Source organism: Corvus hawaiiensis, chromosome 26 (assembly GCF_020740725.1).
Source record: "Corvus hawaiiensis isolate bCorHaw1 chromosome 26, bCorHaw1.pri.cur, whole genome shotgun sequence".
Lineage (NCBI taxonomy): Eukaryota > Metazoa > Chordata > Aves > Passeriformes > Corvidae > Corvus > Corvus hawaiiensis.
In genome coordinates this window covers 45,912,655-45,931,585 of record NC_063238.1, presented here as the reverse complement: position 1 = coordinate 45,931,585, position 18,931 = coordinate 45,912,655, and the positions used below count along the sequence as shown (strand labels likewise).

General features: G+C 51.7%; 1 protein-coding gene across 25 annotated transcripts in view; it reads right to left on the bottom strand.

Moving 5' to 3' along the window:
* SCRIB (scribble planar cell polarity protein) overlaps positions 1-18,931 on the bottom strand; it is a 98,592-nt gene that overhangs the window by 6,203 nt on the left and 73,458 nt on the right. For 12 of the 25 annotated variants that reach the window (XM_048329247.1, XM_048329242.1, XM_048329243.1 and 9 more), the window contains 13 exons: positions 18,879-18,920; positions 17,944-18,069; positions 16,104-16,217; positions 14,812-14,859; positions 14,210-14,375; positions 12,121-12,286; positions 9,286-9,375; positions 8,729-8,917; positions 4,948-5,112; positions 4,084-4,223; positions 3,642-3,679; positions 2,671-2,745; positions 962-1,013 (listed from right to left, as the gene is read on the bottom strand). In XM_048329247.1, the coding sequence (XP_048185204.1) occupies positions 962-1,013; positions 2,671-2,745; positions 3,642-3,679; positions 4,084-4,223; positions 4,948-5,112; positions 8,729-8,917; positions 9,286-9,375; positions 12,121-12,286; positions 14,210-14,375; positions 14,812-14,859; positions 16,104-16,217; positions 17,944-18,069; positions 18,879-18,920 (1,411 nt within the window). Of the gene's footprint in view, positions 1-788; positions 823-961; positions 1,014-2,670; positions 2,746-3,641; positions 3,680-4,083; positions 4,224-4,947; positions 5,113-8,728; positions 8,918-9,285; positions 9,376-12,120; positions 12,287-14,209; positions 14,376-14,811; positions 14,860-16,103; positions 16,218-17,943; positions 18,070-18,878; positions 18,921-18,931 lie in introns of all 25 variants that reach the window. The other 13 variants (XM_048329252.1, XM_048329257.1, XM_048329267.1 and 10 more) reach the window with 8 other exon arrangements.

Sequence of the window (18,931 nt, the reverse complement as noted above, 5' to 3'; positions counted from 1 at the left end):
GCTGGTATTTCCCAGACCTTCCCTGACCCCTCAGTTCCCTGCACTGACTGAACAACCAACCTCAAGAGAATAACCCAGAACTCAGAGGATGACTCTGAGGGATAAACAGATACTGGTCTCAGGAAAGTAAGTTTTTCTTGAGTGCTACAGCACAACCTCCTGGAAACAGCTCAGCCATGGATCAGCTGTCTGGGATGAAGCCTGTACTCAAGAGGAATTTGTCAAGATAAAAGGAACTGGGGTTTTTGTCAAATAAAGGGGGGAAACATGCAAAACAGATAGAAGCAACCAGCACCAACTGTTGGAGCTAACAGGAGTGCTCCTACAGAGCAGGCAGGTTCTGCAGAGCTCCACGGTGCTGCTACAGCCACTGGAATGAACTGGGTGAGAGTCTCACCTGTCTGTTACAGCTGGGGACAGGCAGACACACCCAGCTGGACAGCCTGGAGATCCAGCTGCAGACCTTTAATTCCTGCTGATTGAACTGACCACGCCCACAGATCCACGAGTGTAAGTCAGAGCCATCCGGGTACTGGAGCACCAACTGCTCCAAGTCTGCACCAGGATGAATTTACCTGCATGATTCCCTTTTCCAGCAAAAGAGGCACAAGACAGCCCCTGAATGATGGACATCATGCACCTGCAGCAGGTGACAGAGGCCGAAACTTCCCTGCCACATCCTGCTACCACTCTACTCCAGGACACAAAACTGGAGAAAACCAGGCATGCTTGTAACACACCACACTGGGAAAATTAGTCATCACTGAAGCACAATGCAAATATCCTACCCAAAATGAACGTGGTGAGCACGGAGTTTTCATTCTAGAACAGACAAAACATGACATTGCTTCAAGCAACAGAAGGTGAAGTCCTCAGGGTGGTTCCACAAGCAAAGGAGAACCCTCCAGAACCACATCAGGGAGTGAGTGATACAGCGATGACTCCTTTGGCCTGGGCTTACCTGAGTTATTTCGGTCATCGACGTATCTGAGGTCATCAGCTGCATCAGGCGACTGGAAGAGAACAGCAAATGTGATCATCCACACCTGTAACACTTGTGCCCAGTAATTCCCCACCTCCAGCCTTCCAACACCCTACAGAGAACCTGCTGCCCTCACAGGCACTGGCATTGCCACAGCTGGGACACGGCCGCAGAGACTCCAGTACCAATCCCTCATGCTTGAGTCAAGCATCCACTGCCTGACCTGTGTGTAGGAAGGAGAGGAAGTAACACAAAAGGCAGAAAGTGTAAAAGAGTGAAGAAAAAGGCTTTAAGCTGGAAGAGGGGAGATTTATATTGGATATGAGAGAGAAATCTTTCCCTATGAGTGGTGAGGCCCTGGCACAGAGTGCCCAGGGAAGCTGTGGCTGCCCCATCCCTGGAAGTGTCCAAGGCCAGGTTGGATAGGGCTTGGAGCAACCTGGGACAGGGGAAGGTGTCCCTGCCCATGGCAGGGGGTGGAATGAGATGAGCTTTAAGGTCCCTGCAAACCCAGAACATCCCAGGATTCTATGAACTATTGCACTGTTGAGAGAAGCCCACAGACATTGCCTGAGGATTTGGGGTGCAGCCTCCTTTGGAGGCACCTTCGCAGCTGTATGCAAAGACCCAGTACTGCACCTGGGGAAATTTGGGTGGTCTGGAGCTGCCACGGGGCTCAAGCAGCCAGTCCCCCAACTTGCCTGGAACAGAACCTGGAGAGGGGCACATCCCAAAGGAAGGCACTTCAAGAAAACGATGAATGACTTTCAAGGGCAGAGCAGTACCACAAGGGACAGGTGTCAGTGAAGAACAGACATCAAATAACGTAAAACTGCCTGAGAATTCTCAAACCACAGCTCTGCCACAGCCAGCTTGCCTTTGGAATGACACACCTTGGGCCAGGACCTTTGTGTCCCCACAGTAAGGTGAAGCCCAATGTGGCAGTGCTTCCTGGCTCTCCATGCACAGGTATCTGCTTCATGGTCTGTATTTAGAACTAAAAAAACCCACCTGAAACCGTTTAGACACAGGGTACCTGCTCACATCAGCTGTCATGAATGCCATCAGTGGCTGACTGACCCAGGCAGTTACAGCTCCCAGCCCTAGAAGATTGGTTCCAGTGGCCCCAGAGCAGGGGATAGGGGTCAGGATCACTTCCAGAGCTGGGATTCCATGACAAAGCAGCTTAAAATAGGCCATTTCAGGAAGAAGCACCTCACCATGGCATTCACCCTCAGAACCGGGTGTTTACTCCACAGCTCACTGACAGCAGAACTACAACTTGAGAACTGGCACCCCAGCTGCTCCTCAGGCAGGACACCAGACACATCCCAGCTGGAAGTTCACATCTGCTCCAATTTTGCATTTTCTAGCCATCATTTCTGTAACTTTTTCTTCCCTTTTAGTTCTCATCTTTCACTTAAAAATATTTCAGGAGCCATTCCAGTGAAGATGAAGTTGTTTTATATCTGCAAAGCTTTTGTCATTCATTTTAAAACCATCTGGACCAACGTTTTTCCTAATTCCACTTGGCTGAAGCCTCCAATAAGCCCTCAGTTTTCAGCAAGTGTCACTGCCCCTACACAGGCAAGGCCTCTGCAAAGGGGTTCCCCAAATCTCTCAGCCTCAGCTCTTCCACCAAACGAAGTCCTGACCTATCTAAAGGTGGCTCAGCATGCAGTTTATACCTGGATTTCGTAAACAGGTTTGGAGGAAGGAATAGCAGCAAATTCCCGGTAGTCAAACTTCTTTTCAGACATTGACTAGAAGGGACAGCAGAAGGGAAGAAACAGAAAAGAGAAAGTGAGGGGAGAGAAATGGATGGAGAAGCAGCAGCAAGCTGAGCAATCTGAGCAGAGATCACAGCAGAAGCAGAGGGACATCCTCAGGGAGAGGCAGCAGTGCCTGGACAGAGCCTGGCACATGGGACATCCCTGGGACACTGCCTTTGGAGCTCTTCTGGTGTCAGGACAGGGGTTTTGAGTCATAGAGGAAACATCATGTGCTTCAGTGAAATGCTAATGCACACCAAGTCAGGTAGGAAACTTGTTTTTGGGGGGAAATTCATGGCAAGATTCCTGATAGCTGGAGCACAGTCAGAATTTCAATCCAGAGCTGCATTATGGTGTGGTTTCCTCTATGCAGCTGCTCCCTCCCTGCTTTCCCTGGTCTGGTCTCACCAATTTTTACAGTTCTGTGCAACGATATCCCATGGCATTTACTCAGGGTTAGGAAAAGGAAAAAGCTGGTTGCAGCTGAAGGTCTGTTTTGTGCTATTGAGGAAACACAGGGCCAAAGTCCCTGAAGTGAAGTGAAAGGCTTTCAGAACCCAGGCAAAGGCCTTCAGAACCCAGGCAAAGGCCCTCTGAGCATGGTGAAAAACTTTCTGAACAAGGAGGTGAAGAACCAAGGAAAGGACAACATAATAAAATAGGGAAACAGAAAGCAGATGTCATATGGGAGCTGCAATAAAAGGGGGTGCCTCTAGCTAGGAGTTTGGCCAAGTTCCATCCACTGACCCTCTCACCATTCCCTGCACCATGCAGCCAGGCCTGGCTCAAGGATTAAGTGGGAACCCACAGCTCCCAGGCACAGCCAAGTAACCAGGGAATCCCCGGATTTAGGAAAGGTGAAAAAAGCAAGGAGGAGAGAATCATACCAGCCTTCCTGGGGAAGTGACGTTCCTGGGGCTGCAATCTGCAAGAGGTGACAGAAGAGCACAGTTAGTGACCGGCTGGCAGTGTGACATTCACCCCCTGAAACAGCTCCTTCCACTCAGCAGCATTTCAGTGTGGTGACACCAAGCTGAGGGCAGACCCTGCCTTCTGCCACCCCAACAAACACCTCATTACTGCTTTTTCGGAAAATCAGGATGCTGATTGTGTTTCCACCCTGGCTCCCTGGAACCTCACCTCTACCTCAGGTGCTATCACATGTTCTACAGCTGAGGCCCATGCCCCTGCTGAGAGATGCCACATGCCCCCAAGGACCTTCCAGCCAGGTTGAAGGAGGGAATTGCTCCCCACAGCTCTGCTTCTGAGTAGGTTAAGTTCAAAGAGCACTGCCCATTTCCCCTGGACGCAGCAGCAGCCGTTCAGTACCTTCCAGCGGCGTTGGAGATGGCGTCGGAGCGGGCGATGGTGACTCTGCCAGCTGCTCCAGCGTGCTGCGTTTCTTCCCCTCCTTGGACTTGGCAATAACCATTTGGGCTTTAAGAGCATCCTGTTCCAGTGATTTCATCCTGCCTCAGGAATGGGGTCGGGAGAAAAAGCCATCAGTTACTGCCCCGTTGGTGAGGGGACATGTGCCATCTGTGTGCAGCAGTACAGTGCCAGAGCCCACAGGCTGAGCGCAGATGGGTGGAACAAAGCCCCCAAGGGTCCCCAAGGCAGGCAGGAGGACAGCTGGGTTAGCTGCCATCCCAAAACACACGTCATCACATGTGCCAAACAGACAGAGCCTGAAGCTATGGATCAACACACTAAGCAGCTGTGGGCAGTCCCAGAGGTGCCACACAACAGGACAGTGACCCAAGCTGGGGACAGAACTGCAAGGATCACATGAGCAGGATCAGTCCTTGGGGGTTTAATCTCTTCTGTGCTCAGTGTGTTGCACCTTAATCCTCCTCAGCCATCAGGAGATCATGAAAGGCCAGGCTGGATGGGACCCTGAGCAACATGGTCTAGTGGAAGGTGTCCCTGTCCATGGCAGGGGTGTGGAACAACATGATCTTTAAGGTGCCTTCAACCCCACTCTGGGATTCTGTGAAATAGCTGTGGAAAAGTGGGCCCAGCCCTCAGAGACATCTGTTCCTTTCTCCCCATCAGACAGCCCCAGCATCCCCCCTTGTTCTCTGGGCAATGGACACCAGGGACCACTCCCACGTCCTCCTGCCCCAGGAGGCCCCAGTGGGGCACAGGGACACAGACAGGAGCATGCAGCTGTGGGGAGGGGGCTGTGCACACCTGGATTGGCCTCCTGACCCAGGGATTCTTGAGGCGTGACTCTGCACTGGGCTAGACATCTGAGCTGGCCTGGCCCCAGGAGCAGGTGCCCACTGCCGGGACTGGTACAGCTTCCTGGCCAGATCCTGCTCGTACTGTTTAATACTGTCTTCAAGAGCTGAGGATCTGAGGAGGAGGAGCAGGAGAAGGAAGAGGAGAAGGAGGAGGAGGAAGAGGAAGAGATGATGGTGATGAACATTGCAGCAGACAAGCACAGGAAAAGAAAGAAACAGATACAGGAACATACCCTGGTGAAGGGAAATATGGGTCTGACACAGGGGCAGCCTTGGCTAAACTGGGTCCCAGATCTGATCCTGCCCAACGCTGGCCACTGCTGAGGCAGCAAAAACCCCTGGAGGCAATCTGGGATTGTGCCCAGGAGCATCAGCCTCAGAGCCTCCACATCCAGAGCTGCCTTCCCCCTGTGCTGGGAAGGGACCAAGAACAACTTCAGACTCAAGGGAAAGGTAAAGAGTGTGAGTGTGAGTCAGCCTGAGGGGTGTGGGGCATGGGTGGGTGTGTGCCACACATGGGACAGGCTCTCAGTGTACACTGGTCATGTGTTACATGCACCTCTGCTGGACCATGGGAAAAGGGGAACAAAATGGCCAAGCATGACACACAGTTTTTGTCCTGGCACAGATGTAACTGAGGGTGAGCATGTCCCTAAACCAGCGTGTGTGTGGGAGGATAACTGCCCAAATGCCCACAGGCCTGGCCAGGCACCTGCCCCTCAGTGTGCACCAGTGGCTCTGAACCTCCCTCTTCCCACGGTGCAAGGGCCTGGAGTGCCAGACAAGGGGGAATGGCAGAGTTAGAGGGCAGAGTTAGATGAAATACCGATATTAAACCCTTCCCTGTGAGGATGGTGAGGCTCTGGCACAGGCTGTCCAGGAAAGCTGTGGCTGCCCCATCCTTGGAAGTGCCCAAGGCAACCTGGGATAGTGGCGGGTGTCCTTGCCTGTGGCAGGGGGTGGAACCAGACAAGCTCTAAGGTCCCTTCCAACTCATCTATTCCATGATTTCATGACTCTGTGCCAGGCTGTGTATGCCCAGAACACATGTGTAACATGGGGCTCTGTGTGTGTCTGCGGGGTGCCAGGGGGGGAAGGAGGGGCATCACACATCCTGGCAGAGCACTGATGACACAGGGAGAACAAGGAAAGCCCAAGTACGTGCAAACTGATGGGGTCACGAGTGACAGCACAGAGCAAAGAACTGGAAAGAAGCAGAAGACAGGAGATTAGAAAGGGAGGAACAAACCCAGTGGTACTTGGAGAGAACGTGGGTTAGTGGGGCTGAGCTCTGTGTGTGGGACAGTGCAGAATTTCCCCTGCAGCACAGGGGCCTCTGGAGACAGAACCTGATCACATCATTGTGCCCATTCCAGAGCTAGTGAGGAGAGACCTTGAGACCACTGGATCCTCCTGGGAGATCTGTGGCAGCAGGGAATTGTCTTACAAAAAGGAGCACATTAGGGTGACTGATTCCAGCCCAAAGCATCAGCCAGGCACTTCTCCAAGAACTGCACAAAAAGCTGTGCCTCGGCACTGGAAACAAAGTGGAACTGAAGCCCTGGTCTGCCAAACTTAAACCCAGAAAGGCTGGATCTGACAGCTCAAGCAGCTTCTCCTTGACAGGTATTCCCTCCTTGGGAAGACTCTTCTTTTGCTAGCCTCATTTGCCATGGACAAAAAGAGACTGAAGGTTTGGGATGAGAGGTCTCTCTTCTGCCCACAGTGGACAAACCCATGGTGCTCCACACTCACTAACCCTCCTACAGTGTCATGTGAAACTTACTGTGCCCTGAGCAACTCCAGCCACATCCTAGCTGGCCCAAGACCATGGGCAGATAAACAGTAACATTACAGGAGCAAACCATACCATCACATCACCTAAAACCATCCTCTCCCCTCCCAGCATTTTTCAGGTTTATCTGCTGGCAATGCCAAGCTCCTGGAAGAGCAAAGTCCTAAGACTGGAGCTGCACACCTGGGACATCAGCGATGTATGTCCCTGCATGGACTCTGCTTCCAAAACTCTGCATGGACAACATCCTGTTTCTCCTTTTGACACCCACCTTAAACAAAGCTTCTATTACAGCATTCCTTGGATACAGTCATGCCTAGGCATGGATCAGAGCTGACAGCTCTCAGAAAGCCTTCCCCATCATGTGAGGAATGAACCTGGGAAGTAGAGGCACAAGGGAGTGAAACCCTTGCATGTCTCACTGGGAAGGGATGGCAGATTGGGCACTCCCCCTCTCCAAGCACAGTGATGTGGATTTCCAGGAGAGGCCTGGCAGGAGGTCTGAAGACCAAGAATAAGTTTGTGCAGGATGTCTGACACTGTGGCGCTCGCACAGGGTCACACCGATGGCTGGTTTTGCCTCTAGTTCACACTGACAGCTTTTCCTGAGACAGAGATGTGTGATTACAGCCCTCTGAGCACCTGCAGCACAAGGAACTCGGTGGTCTCTCCAACCTCATAAGGAAGGACATGGCAGGGCAAGGCAGTCCCTAAAGAGGCTCCAAGACAGCTGGAGGGAGACTTTGGACAAAGGCCTGGAGTGACAGCACCAAGGGGAATGGCTTCCCACTGCCAGACAGCAGGGTTAGAGAGGATCTTGGGAAGAAATTCTTCCCTGTGAGGGTGGTGAAGCCCTGGCACAGGGTGCCCAGAGAAGCTGTGTCTGCCCCATCTCTGGATGTGTTCAAGGCCAGGTTGGACAGGGCTTGGAGCAGCCTGGTCTAGTGGAAGGTATCCCTGCCCATGGCATGGAGTGGAACTGGATGTTTGTGATGGCTCCTTCTCACCCAAACCATCCTGGTGAGATGTGAGATGCTAATCTCAGAGAAAATTTGCTCAAAGCCCCAGAACATCAGTCCAGCTCTCACTGAGGATCCGCTTTGCACTTCTCCATTCTCGGAGCCTCCCCAGGAGCAACAGCAACATGATCATCCATGTCAAGTACAAACACTGGAATTGCTAAGTGGAATCACACTTCACAGTAATCCCTCCAGTCTTATCTAAAACCCTGTTCCTCTCCAAGCCTCATCCAAACCCCCAAAGAGACAGTTCAGACTGTCCTTTGAATGTCTCCTACAGGAATATCAGGAGAAGAAAAACTATCATTAGTTATAGGAGCAGCCTGACTAGTTTTTGGAAGGAATTCTATGACACAGTAAATGCCTGGACTAGCTTCAAGTCTTAAGTTCTGAGTTAGGAAGACTTCTTTCTTCCAGAACAATTTTTAGTCACTCTTTCATAGCTGATGAAACAGCTCATGTGGGTAAGAATGGCCTCATCCTGTCAGTGTCTTGGCTGCAGCACAATTTCCAGCCCAGCAACACTGGAAATACGAAATTCCATTTTTTGTTTTGGGTATGTGACCTTGCAGCTTCAATAACACCATTTTACATGGGTTAGGAAGAAGGCTGAGGGAAGGAACACACCCACCACAACACATAGCTGTGGCAGTGTTCATCATGAACTCCCCATGTCCATGGCCATGCAGGCATTGTGGGAAGCTGGCTGCCCTCTCCCCTGGGTGCTGACAGAAGTGGACAAGCTCAGCCAAGCCACCAGTGCTTTGCACTGCTTGAACAGATCCTACATAACCTCCCTCAACATCTGCCTTTGAAGGGGTCCCTTATTCCCTGGTTTTATTCCCTTTAGGCCCCAGACACACAGCAGCTCCCCTGCTCTGGCCCAGCACAGGAGCAGTGAAGCTCTGGCTCACCGTGCTGCCCTCCACATGGCCCGTTTCTCTGCCTCCAGAGCCCGGCGTTCTGCTGGAGACAGCTCCTTCTCCTGCCCGCTCAGCAGCTCTGGGCTCTGCATCCGCAGCCGCTCCTGGTGCCGCCGCTCAGCCTTGGCCGTCCGCACTGGGGCCCCGGGATCTGCCATGCCCATGAGCGACGGGCTCAGCCTGGGCAGAGAGAGAAGCGGTGACAGGGAGGCTGCCTGTGGCCACCACAGCTCCCTTGCCTGGGAGTGGCAGCTCCAATCGCCTGCTCAGTGCCACATCCACAGGCTGCCGTGGCGTGTGGGAGGACACAGAACACAGGCAAGTTTCTTGTAAGGAGTTTCTGGCTGGACGGGGCTTGGACTGACTGTCCTTGGAGCAACCCCTGAACGGCAGGGGGGTGAAACCAGATCGTCTTGAAGGTCTCTCCAACCCAACCCATCCAGGGATTCTAGGAAGTTGGGTCTTCCTCCACCAAATCCTTCCTTTGCAGCCCCTGGCTGCTACAAAAGGAGATACTATCCAGCCCCTGCCCCAGCTGCCCCACTCACCCTGACATGGAGTTGGTTCTCTGCTCAGACTTGATCCCCTCTTCCAGGGAATTCCTCTGTGAGCTGCTGTTCTCACCGTGCTCCAAGGGCCTGGAGAAAAAACCCCTCTGAGCTGCAGCACCACAGGCTGCACACCCAACGAAGGGTGGGACAGGTCCACCCCCAGAAAGCAACAACAGGTTCAGGGTGAAATCACACCCGTCCATGGCTTTGCTCAGCAGCTCGTCCACCATTGCTGTGTGCATTCCCGTGGGGATCTCCTAAATGTCCATACTGGTATCAGAGCCCATTTCCTGCAGCAGGAGGTCAGCCAGCCACTAACACACACACACACACACACACAGACAGAAGTTTTTCCTCAGTTTTTCTAATAAAAATATTTGCTGGGCTTTCTTTTCCTCCAGATCTTACCCTTCAGTCCCGGGAACTTGGACCTCACACTTGGGTTTGTTAGATGTGGCACAAAGGAATTGCAAACAGAGGAGCCCAAGAAAGATTCGCCTTGGAAACACTAGTCACCTGATCCTGATTTTATACCTTCATTAACAGATTAATTTGATCATTACAAGTTCTTCCACGAGATGGGCCATGGAGCTGCTCTGAGGGCTAGAACCTGGCTGGGAGAGCTGGGGGTGTTTGGTTTATAGTGACACTCAGCCCTGATTTTTACTGCTCAAGTTCATTTTAATTAAATTTCAGTTTATCTTCCAGCATGAGAAATATTTCAAGAAACACAACTTCAGTCTCTTCCACTGCCTCCCCTGCATTCAAGTGTAAATAATTGTCATAGGTTAGCAAGCATAGTCCCGGAAGGGACGTCCTTGCTAAGGGGTGCTTACAGTTTCCTCTGGGAACTGATAGAACCTATCAGCTGGCCAGTTTGAATATGGACAATTCTCTAAGCCACTTAAAGTTGTGATCACCTCTGTGATCCACATTTAAGAATAGGCAAACTCCCCCTCCAAGCTCTCTCTCGTTTCCGGCGCTGGGACAGGTGGCTGCGGGCCCCGAGTGGGGGCCAGCGGGCCCGGCCAGGCCCTGCTTGGGCCAGGCCGGGCCGGGCCACGGCCATCCTGAAGCCATGGATCTGTTCCAGCCATGGAACCCCCCCCACTGCCTTGCCGTGGGCAGCCGGAGCGGCTCGGCTCTCCCCCCTCTCCACTGCGATAAGAAACATTGAACATTCCAGCTGCAAAGCTGCAAGGCCGAGGTGAGAGTAACCCTTTTATTGCTGTGAAGAGCTGAAAACCTGAGGGAAGAGAGAGAGGAGATGCTTAAAGCTGAAATTCTGTTGTGAAGCTATGATATATCAGAGTATCCTGTTGTAATTTCATGAAGATATGGGGGGGTGGAGTGTTCAACTCGTAAGCAAAAGCACCTGCACTGAGATAGGCAGATGCTGACGCAGCTGTAATTTCATGAGAAGTTTGGACAGGGAGAGATGAACCAGATGAGGACTTTTGCTCCAAACGGGAAAGGAGAAAACCTCAGTCCCTAGAGATGCTCCCAGAGATAGTCCTAAAGATGAAGATGATGAAGACCCTTTGCTCCCAGGGAAGGAGAAGGGCCTCTGTTTTTGTTTCTGAACGGCTCGACCTTAAAATTGTACCCCAAAAAACTTCAAGAGTGGACCCTCGAAAGCAGTTGCGGGAAAAGCTGCAAGTCGGGGGAAAGGACTCACACGCAGGCAGAGAGACTCCTCTTCCTAAATGGACTGAACGATATTTGGAAGTGGGCGGCTGTCTCGTTGTGATAATGTTCTCATAGCATGAGCAAGAAGAGACTTCTCTTTCTAAATGGACTGAACAAGGTTATTATGGAAGTGGTAAACAGACTGAACATCTTAAGGGTTGTCTTTTCACATTGTCAGTGGGAGAAGGGAGGAAGGTGGGGGAAGGAGGAGAGTTCTGAAGGTGGTATAATTTTTGTTTTTTTCCTTCTTTTAGGTCTGTTAATAAACTTCTTTATATTCTTTCAAGTTTGGTGCCTGCTTTGCATTTCTCCTAATTCTTATCTCACAGCAGATAAACAGTAATGAGTATTTTGGACCAAACCACTACACTAAATTGGTGTTTCTGCCCGCTTACAAACCGAACCCGCGACAATAATAAGACACTAAAAGTCATCTGATAGATCCAACCTTCCTGTTCTTCAGCATCCCGTGTTTCAGTATAAAAACAGGAAGGAAAAGTGGGACTTCCCAGAGAATCAAGGAGCTGCATTTGAGTGCTTTCCTCCTTGGAGCTGCCTCAGCACAGAAGGGGCAAGGAAAGTCTCAGGGCATCATTATGTGAGAAGTTCTTCAACTGAGACTGGCCAGAAAAACAGAGAGAAATGAGATTCCACATGCCAGGGTGTTTTTTGCCACTGTGACTGAAAAGTTTTTGTGGAGAGGAGAATGTCTGTCCCAAAGATTTCAAAGACAGATAAAGACAGCTTCAGCTTCACTCCAGTGCATTATTCATTTACCTGTAGCCTTTGAGAACCCTTTTCTCATTCTTTTCTCAGTTCTACACCCAAGAATTAGAAAAAAAACCATCAAGGTAACCTGGAGGCCAAGTTCCAGAGAACAGGGAAACAAAAGCCTAAAAAAACTCCAAACCTGTTTTAGCATCACTTTATCATTCAGCTTATCTTGAATCATCTCTCTGTAAAAATCAACCTCTCCACATATCCTTGGGCACAGCTGACGGAGCTGCTCCCTGACAAGAGCGAGCTGGAAAACTTGGCCTTTTCTATGCTGAAGAAGAAATCTTGCCCAGCCCTCTTCCCTGAGAATTCCTGGGACACCTCTGACACGTGCGTGGTGCAGGGCTGCCTGTGCTCCTGTCTTACCGAGCTGCTGGAGCCTGGATGCTCCTTCCGTTCAGCCTCTCGACCTTGTACTCGACGCCCTCGATGATGATGCTGGACTGCACAGCCTCAGGCACCTGCCTCACCTCCTCATCCTCCTCGGCTTCCTCCTCCAGCAGAAGGGCTCGCTGCTGCTGCAGCTTGCGGGCTGCCAAGGGAGACAGGAGCCAGCTGACACCACAAAGCATTCGCTGAACCCCCAAGGATGGGACCTCTGGGCAGGTCCTTACACTGAACCCCCCAAGGATGGGACCTCTGGGCAGGTCCTTACACTGAACTCCCCAAGGATGGGACCTCTGGGCAGGTCCTTACACTGAACCCCCCAAGGATGGGACCTCTGGGCAGGTCCTTACACTGAACCCCCCAAGGATGGGACCTCTGGGCAGGTCCTTACCCTGAACCCCCAAGGATGGGACCTCTAGGCAGGTCCTTATGCTCCTCATCCCTGCAAGTCTGGGCTGGGTTCAGTCTATTCCCTCTCCATGGACACCTTTGTTCCTCCACACTTCCACTAATGCTTCAGATGAAACAAACTGCATCATTTCCTCAGTCCTCCTTCCTTTATCCACCAAACTTCCATTCCTGGACACTCTAGGGGCAGATTTCCAGCAGCTCCTCATGCCCAGTGTTGTCATTCTCAAACTGGAAACTGAGTACAGTCTCTTCTGCCCTTTTCCCAGAGGGAACAGCCCTGGGAGTCTGCATCTCCCCACTGGCCTTCTGGAGGAACCAAGGCCTGGGGTGATGGGTCCCACACATGGCAGTGGCCCTGGGAACCATTACGCTGGTGAACACAAGTCACGAGAGGGTCAGGAACACGAGGAGACAGAGAGCAGGTGGCTCTCTGAGGCAGGTGTCCTGCAGGTTACCAGTCCCCAGGGCTGTTCCTCAGGGCTCAGGCCTGGGACCAGTTCTGGGCAAGATTTTTATTAATACTTTTATCTGGCTGCGGGAGCTGAATGCAACAGTAACACTTTGCTGATGATGCCAAACTGGGAGGTGCTGGTGACTCTCTCAAGGGCCATGAGGCCTTGCAGGAGGATCCAGACAGGCTGGAGCATTGGGCAACCATTAATGGCATGAAATTTAACCAGAGCAAATGCCAGGTTCCACAGCTGGGACAGCACCATGCCAGGTCCAGGTACGATTTGGAGAGGAGGGGCTGGAGAGTTCAGTAAAAACACTTTTTTCCACTTCACATTGTTCCTCATGACCTCCTAAAACAACTCTCAAACAGGAGGAAATTACATCAAAAACGAGAGCAGCAATTTATCTCCTACTGCAAACCTAAAGCAGCACAGTGAGCACTGAGAGTCTGAGAGCTCTGCTGCCAGTCGTGAGTGAGGGTGCAGCTGGCACAGACTCACTGTCTGCAGTGGCTTTAAAAATGTTACTGAAGGGTTTACCAACTGCAGACATAGAGCTGCTGCAGAGTGCAGAGGAGGGAAATACTCCGAGGGCTGAAGCCCCTCTGCTCTGGAGACAGGCTGTGAGAGCTGGAATTGTTCAGCCTGGAGAAGAGAAGGCTGCAGGGAGAACTTACTGCAGGCTTCCAGTACCTACAGGGGCTCCAAGAGACCTGGAGAGGGGCTTTGAACAAGGGCCTGGAGTGACAGCACAAGGGGGAATGGCTTCCCACTGCCAGAGGGCAGGGTTGGATGGGATGTTGGGAAGAAATTCTTCCCTGTGAGGGTCCTGGCACAGGGTACCCAGAGCAGCTGTGGCTGCCCCATCCCTGGAAGTGTCCAAAGCCAGGCTGGATTGGGCTTGGAGCCACCTGGTCTAATGCAATGTGGCCTTGCCCATGGCAGGAGGTAGGACTGAGTGAGCTTTAAAGTCCCTCCAACCCAAACCATTCTGTGATTTCATGATACAGGACACCCTGAAACTACAGCACTTCCACCAACCCAGAAAGCATCAGTGGAACATTCACAGAATTCTTCAACATTCACTTACTTCAAATTATTCCCAGGCCTTACAGTAACCACCCATGGGCTTCTGGAAGTGCTGCATTTCCACAGGAAAGGAATCACTTAACAGGACAAATTTCTGTGCACATATTCCTATGTACCTTCCTCCTCTTTCATTTTCTTCAGGTCATCCTCCCCCACCAAGGACACACGCTTGGGAGGCTTGTCCAGGTGCTGCTGCTTCACCTCAATCTCAAAATACTTCTGCCTCTCACGGAAGGACCTTTGCTCAGGGCTGTGCTGTCCCCCAGGGCTGTGTGTGGCCATCTGCAAGAGCCACACTGCTGCCCACAGGCCACCCAGGCACACCACTGCCCACGGGTCACCCAGGCACACCACTGCCCACCAGCCACCCAGCCACTCCAGGCTGCCCACAGGCCACCCAGCCACACCACTGCCCATGGGTCACCCAGCCACATCCACTGCCCACAGGCCACCCAGCCACACCACTGCCCACGGGTCACCCAGCCACACCACTGCCCATGGGTCACCCAGCCACCCCAGGCTGCCCATGGGTCACCCAGCCACACCCACTGCCCACAGGCCACCCAGCCATGGCACCCTCCCAATGTCACCCCAACCCTTACTCTGCCACCTGCCCCACACTGTTCTCCTCCTCCTCCCCAGCCCTCCCACACTGTGACCCCATCTCCCCATCCACAGCCTCCATGACTCCCACCTTCCTTCCAGCCCCAGCGCTCACCTCCAAGGCCATTTTGGTGTTTTCTGTGCTGCTCTGACCAGACAATTCCTAAGAACAGAAATAAACAGGCATGTTCTAAAAAGAAAGTTTCCAGCCACTCCCCAGCCATCCTCCAGCCATGTGTCCCCAAGGCCAGACCAGATGACACAGGCTCCTGAAACTGTCCCAGAATTCGCACAGACTTAACAAGGTTTAACAACGATCAGGAATGAGGATTTATGTTAAATTGAGGGTTAAACAGAACATGGTGTGACAACTTCTGAAAGGGCAGAAACTGAAAAACACACACAAAACAGGAGCAGGGGCTGAGCTAGAGCTGGAGGGGGTTCACAGGAGCTGGCGGGAGTTCACTCACACTTTGCTTACATCAAAGACAAAACCGCCCAAAATTTACTTTGAAGAAGCAGAGATGCCATCAGAAAGAACGAAATCTGTAATAAACTGGGATGTGTAACAGAATACTGGATGAGTAGAAGTACAGGGGGAGGAAACTGATCCACAAAATCTATCTGTGAACCAGGAATCCATAGGAATAAACTGAGAACTGCAAATGAGTTATGGAAAAGAAGAAAGTTTTATAATTAGACAAACTGAAAGGACCCACAAAAAGAGAGCAAGGAGATGACCTCTGGCTTTATCCAAACATACTCCAAAAACTAATTCACAATTCAGAACTTGAGTGGATTGGCTTGAGCAACCTCCTACAACTTTGGAGGCATTTGAACAAGGCTCTCAGGCACATGGTGGGATTCCTGGGGGTGTCCTGAGCTGGACTCGATGATCCTTGTGGGTTCCTTCCAACTCAGGATGCTCCAGGATTCTATGGTTCTTACACCCAAGGCTGCCCTATTTTGCATGGGGGATTGAGGCAATGACCTCCATGGCCTCACCTAGCCCAGACTGTACCATGATTCAACTACGTGGAGGGGAAAAGGAAGAGTTACAATGAAGATCAAAATCTATTCAAAAGTATTTCAGCACAGGTTTAGACTGGCCCTGCTTGGAATTTCAGAGTTCCTTTGCATGAGAACAGCATGGTTGTACATCAGTACCCCAATGTCTGGGGAGAATAACAACGCCATGAGATTCCATGAGCTTCCAGGACCTGATACAGACAGGACTCTGCCAGGATGACCCATCTGCATCATGAACAGACTCCAACTTCCACAGGACCTCAACATATCCCTCCTCTACAGCAGCTTTTTTTGGAGGGAACAAATCATCACCTCCTTCCCTTCTCACCTCTGGCAGCTCGCACCTGTGCTGATGTTACCCCCAGCAGCTCGAGTTACCTGTGTCCCGAGCAGTGGGTGGGACAGGGGCACGGCTGCGAAGGTCTTGTAGGCCTGCTTGACATTGATGGGGACCTCGTCGGGGGAGGGTGGCGACGGTGGCGATGGTTTTTGCTACAGGGACAGACAGGAGGTAAAGGTGAGCACAGGTGGGGTGGAAAAACCCACACGGGGGAAACACAGCCCAGCTCTTGGCCCGCAGAGCCTGACGAGTGGAATATGGAAAGGAATATGTTAGGGAACATGTAAGGAATGTGTAAGCCTTGTGAAGGCTGCTCCTGAGCCTTGGGCAGGAACACGAGGAGCAGAGCACTGCACACAGACTACACACAGCAGCACAAGGATCACAGCCCCATTCTATTGCCTGGATGGTGAAGGAGGAGTGGCACAGGTCTTCACTGAGCTGATAAGAATCTTGTGACAGATCCTTTGGCCAAAGGCACATTGCTGTCCCAGTCCTTGAGGATATCCACCCAATTCAACCAGCAAGTGCCTACCTGAATCAGGGTTTTTTGGGCTAGAACAGGACAGCTACACATTGACTCTGATTCTAGGGCTGAACAAGATTCCCTCTAGCGGAAGGTGTCCCTGTCTTTAAGGTCCCTCCCAACCCAAACCACCATGTGATTCCACAATCTGATCCAGGGATCTGTGATCTGGAGGAGATCTGCCTTTGATCTCAAATTTTCCCTTTGCAGAATTAAACTTACTGAGAAACATCTGACAAGCCCTGAGGGGACCTTCCTACTGCTTGTGTCTGTCTTTGCTGGTCCTTTCCTCACCCACATTCCCTGTGACCCTTCCTGCCACGTCTGGGGGGAAGCAGCACTGGGGTCACCTGCTGAAAGCATCACAGAAATGTAAGGAGTGGGGGGCAATGACACCACAACCTTCCTTCTGCTGGAAAGTAAACCCCCTTTAGCTGTTCACCCCTCCAACCTTCCAGCTGCACTAATCCATTTCCAGGCCTTTCTGGTTCTTCTTAGTCCTGCACTAGGGCTAAATTATGCTGTTTGATGATACTCCTTCTGCATGGGCTGGAGGACAGCACAGTGAGATCAGAAGAGACTGTAAAATGTGAACCTTGTCCAATCCCATGGATCCTGTACAGCTGTTTGCCTGCAAACCAGGTCTCTTTTGGTATCACATTGTACAAGCTCCAGTAGGGAGAGAAGGGCTGGATTCATGGAATCTCACCCAGGATGGTTTGTGTGGGAAGGGACTTAAAGCCCATCCAGTCCTTCCCCCCTGCCGTGGGCAGGGACACCTTCCACTATTCCTTCCACTTTTATATTGGAGGAACACATGTCTTCTGTCATGACAAAGACCAAATACCCGAAATTTCTCTCCCATCAACAAACAGCCCCAGGAATATGAACCTTTCAAAACTAATCATTTTGCAAACCATAAAACCCATTGGCAGGATGGTATTGGCTTTTGCTCCAAGGTGCCAGACATCAACAAAGGTTCTGTAAGATTTATGTCTCCACAGAATTCAACACCTCACAGATATGGCTCTAAACCGGTATCTGGTCTGGGGATTTTGGCCACAAAAGCTTCAGCAGCGCAGACTCCTGGGACAGGGTCATGGAGCCATGGGGCAGCTGGGGAGGCCCAGAGAAATAAACAGGATGCACTGACCTGGCTCTGCCTGTGAGGAATGTGGGCTCCTTCTCAGAGAGCCCAGACTGGTGCATGGACACCACCAGCCTTAGCTCAGGCACGTGGTCATCAAAGCACAGAGTCACCTCTGGGAGGGTGTCCTGCCCCCACAACACTGGCACTACAGCCACCCAGGGCAGACACACGGCTTTCAGGGAGGAAACCCCAGGCCACTTACAGAGCTGTGGATCCTGAAGCATGGCTCGGGCTGCTGGAAGGGGTTGGGGCTGTCCCCCTCCTCCGCACTGTGTGAGGCAGCACTTTGTCGCACGCGGGAGAGAGGCTGAATGACGCCAGGCTTGGTCTGCTCATGCCAATGCCCCAGCACAGGATGGGGAAAGGCAGAGGAAGAGAAGAGGAGGGAGAAAGAGAGAAGAGAAATGAGCAGTTAGGGCAGTGCGGTGTCTGCCATGCAGGTGAATAAACAAATTGCTAATCCATGCACCCCCGCTCCTTTCCTCCACTGTGCTGCCTGCTCCAGCTGCTGGCAGGGAGAGCTCTTGGAGCCAACACCAAAAAGACTCAGCCAATGAAAGGTTACACAGGACCAGTAGATTACAGAGAAGGCCAGGACACAAGGAAGCACCTGCCATACCAGCAGCAGCTACAAGGGTTTGCAGGGTATGGTAAGTGTGACGAAGCTCGGAAAATGTGAGCACCAGGGATGGAAGCAGGGAAACATCAGCCAGGAATGGGAATGGGCAGAAGCTGTGGATGGAAGTGAACAAGACTGAGTCAGAGCTCTGACTAGAAATGCAGTTATTGGAGCAGAGACAAGAGTCTGAAACTTCTAGATGTCACCACCACTGCTGGATGTTGTGTGAAAGTGAACAAAGCATCTTCAACTAGAGAAAGCGGCAGCAGCAACTGGGTAAGCCAGCAAAACCTGCAGGAGGTGAAGCTGCGAGGCAAAACAGGAGTAAAAGCTGCAAAAACAGTTGTGTTGGGTTTTCAGATGGACCATATTTAAGACCTGATGCATTTGTACAAACTTGAGGCAAAGTGGAGGACTGGAGGAGACAGAGTAGGAGCCAACAGGAGGAAGAGACAAGCTGCATGTGTTGGGGGATGCACAGGGACACCACAGTCAGGACTCACGGCAGCTGTACTCACTGATTTACTGTCATCCTGCGAGGTAATGAAGTTAATGGAAGCCTGCAAACAGA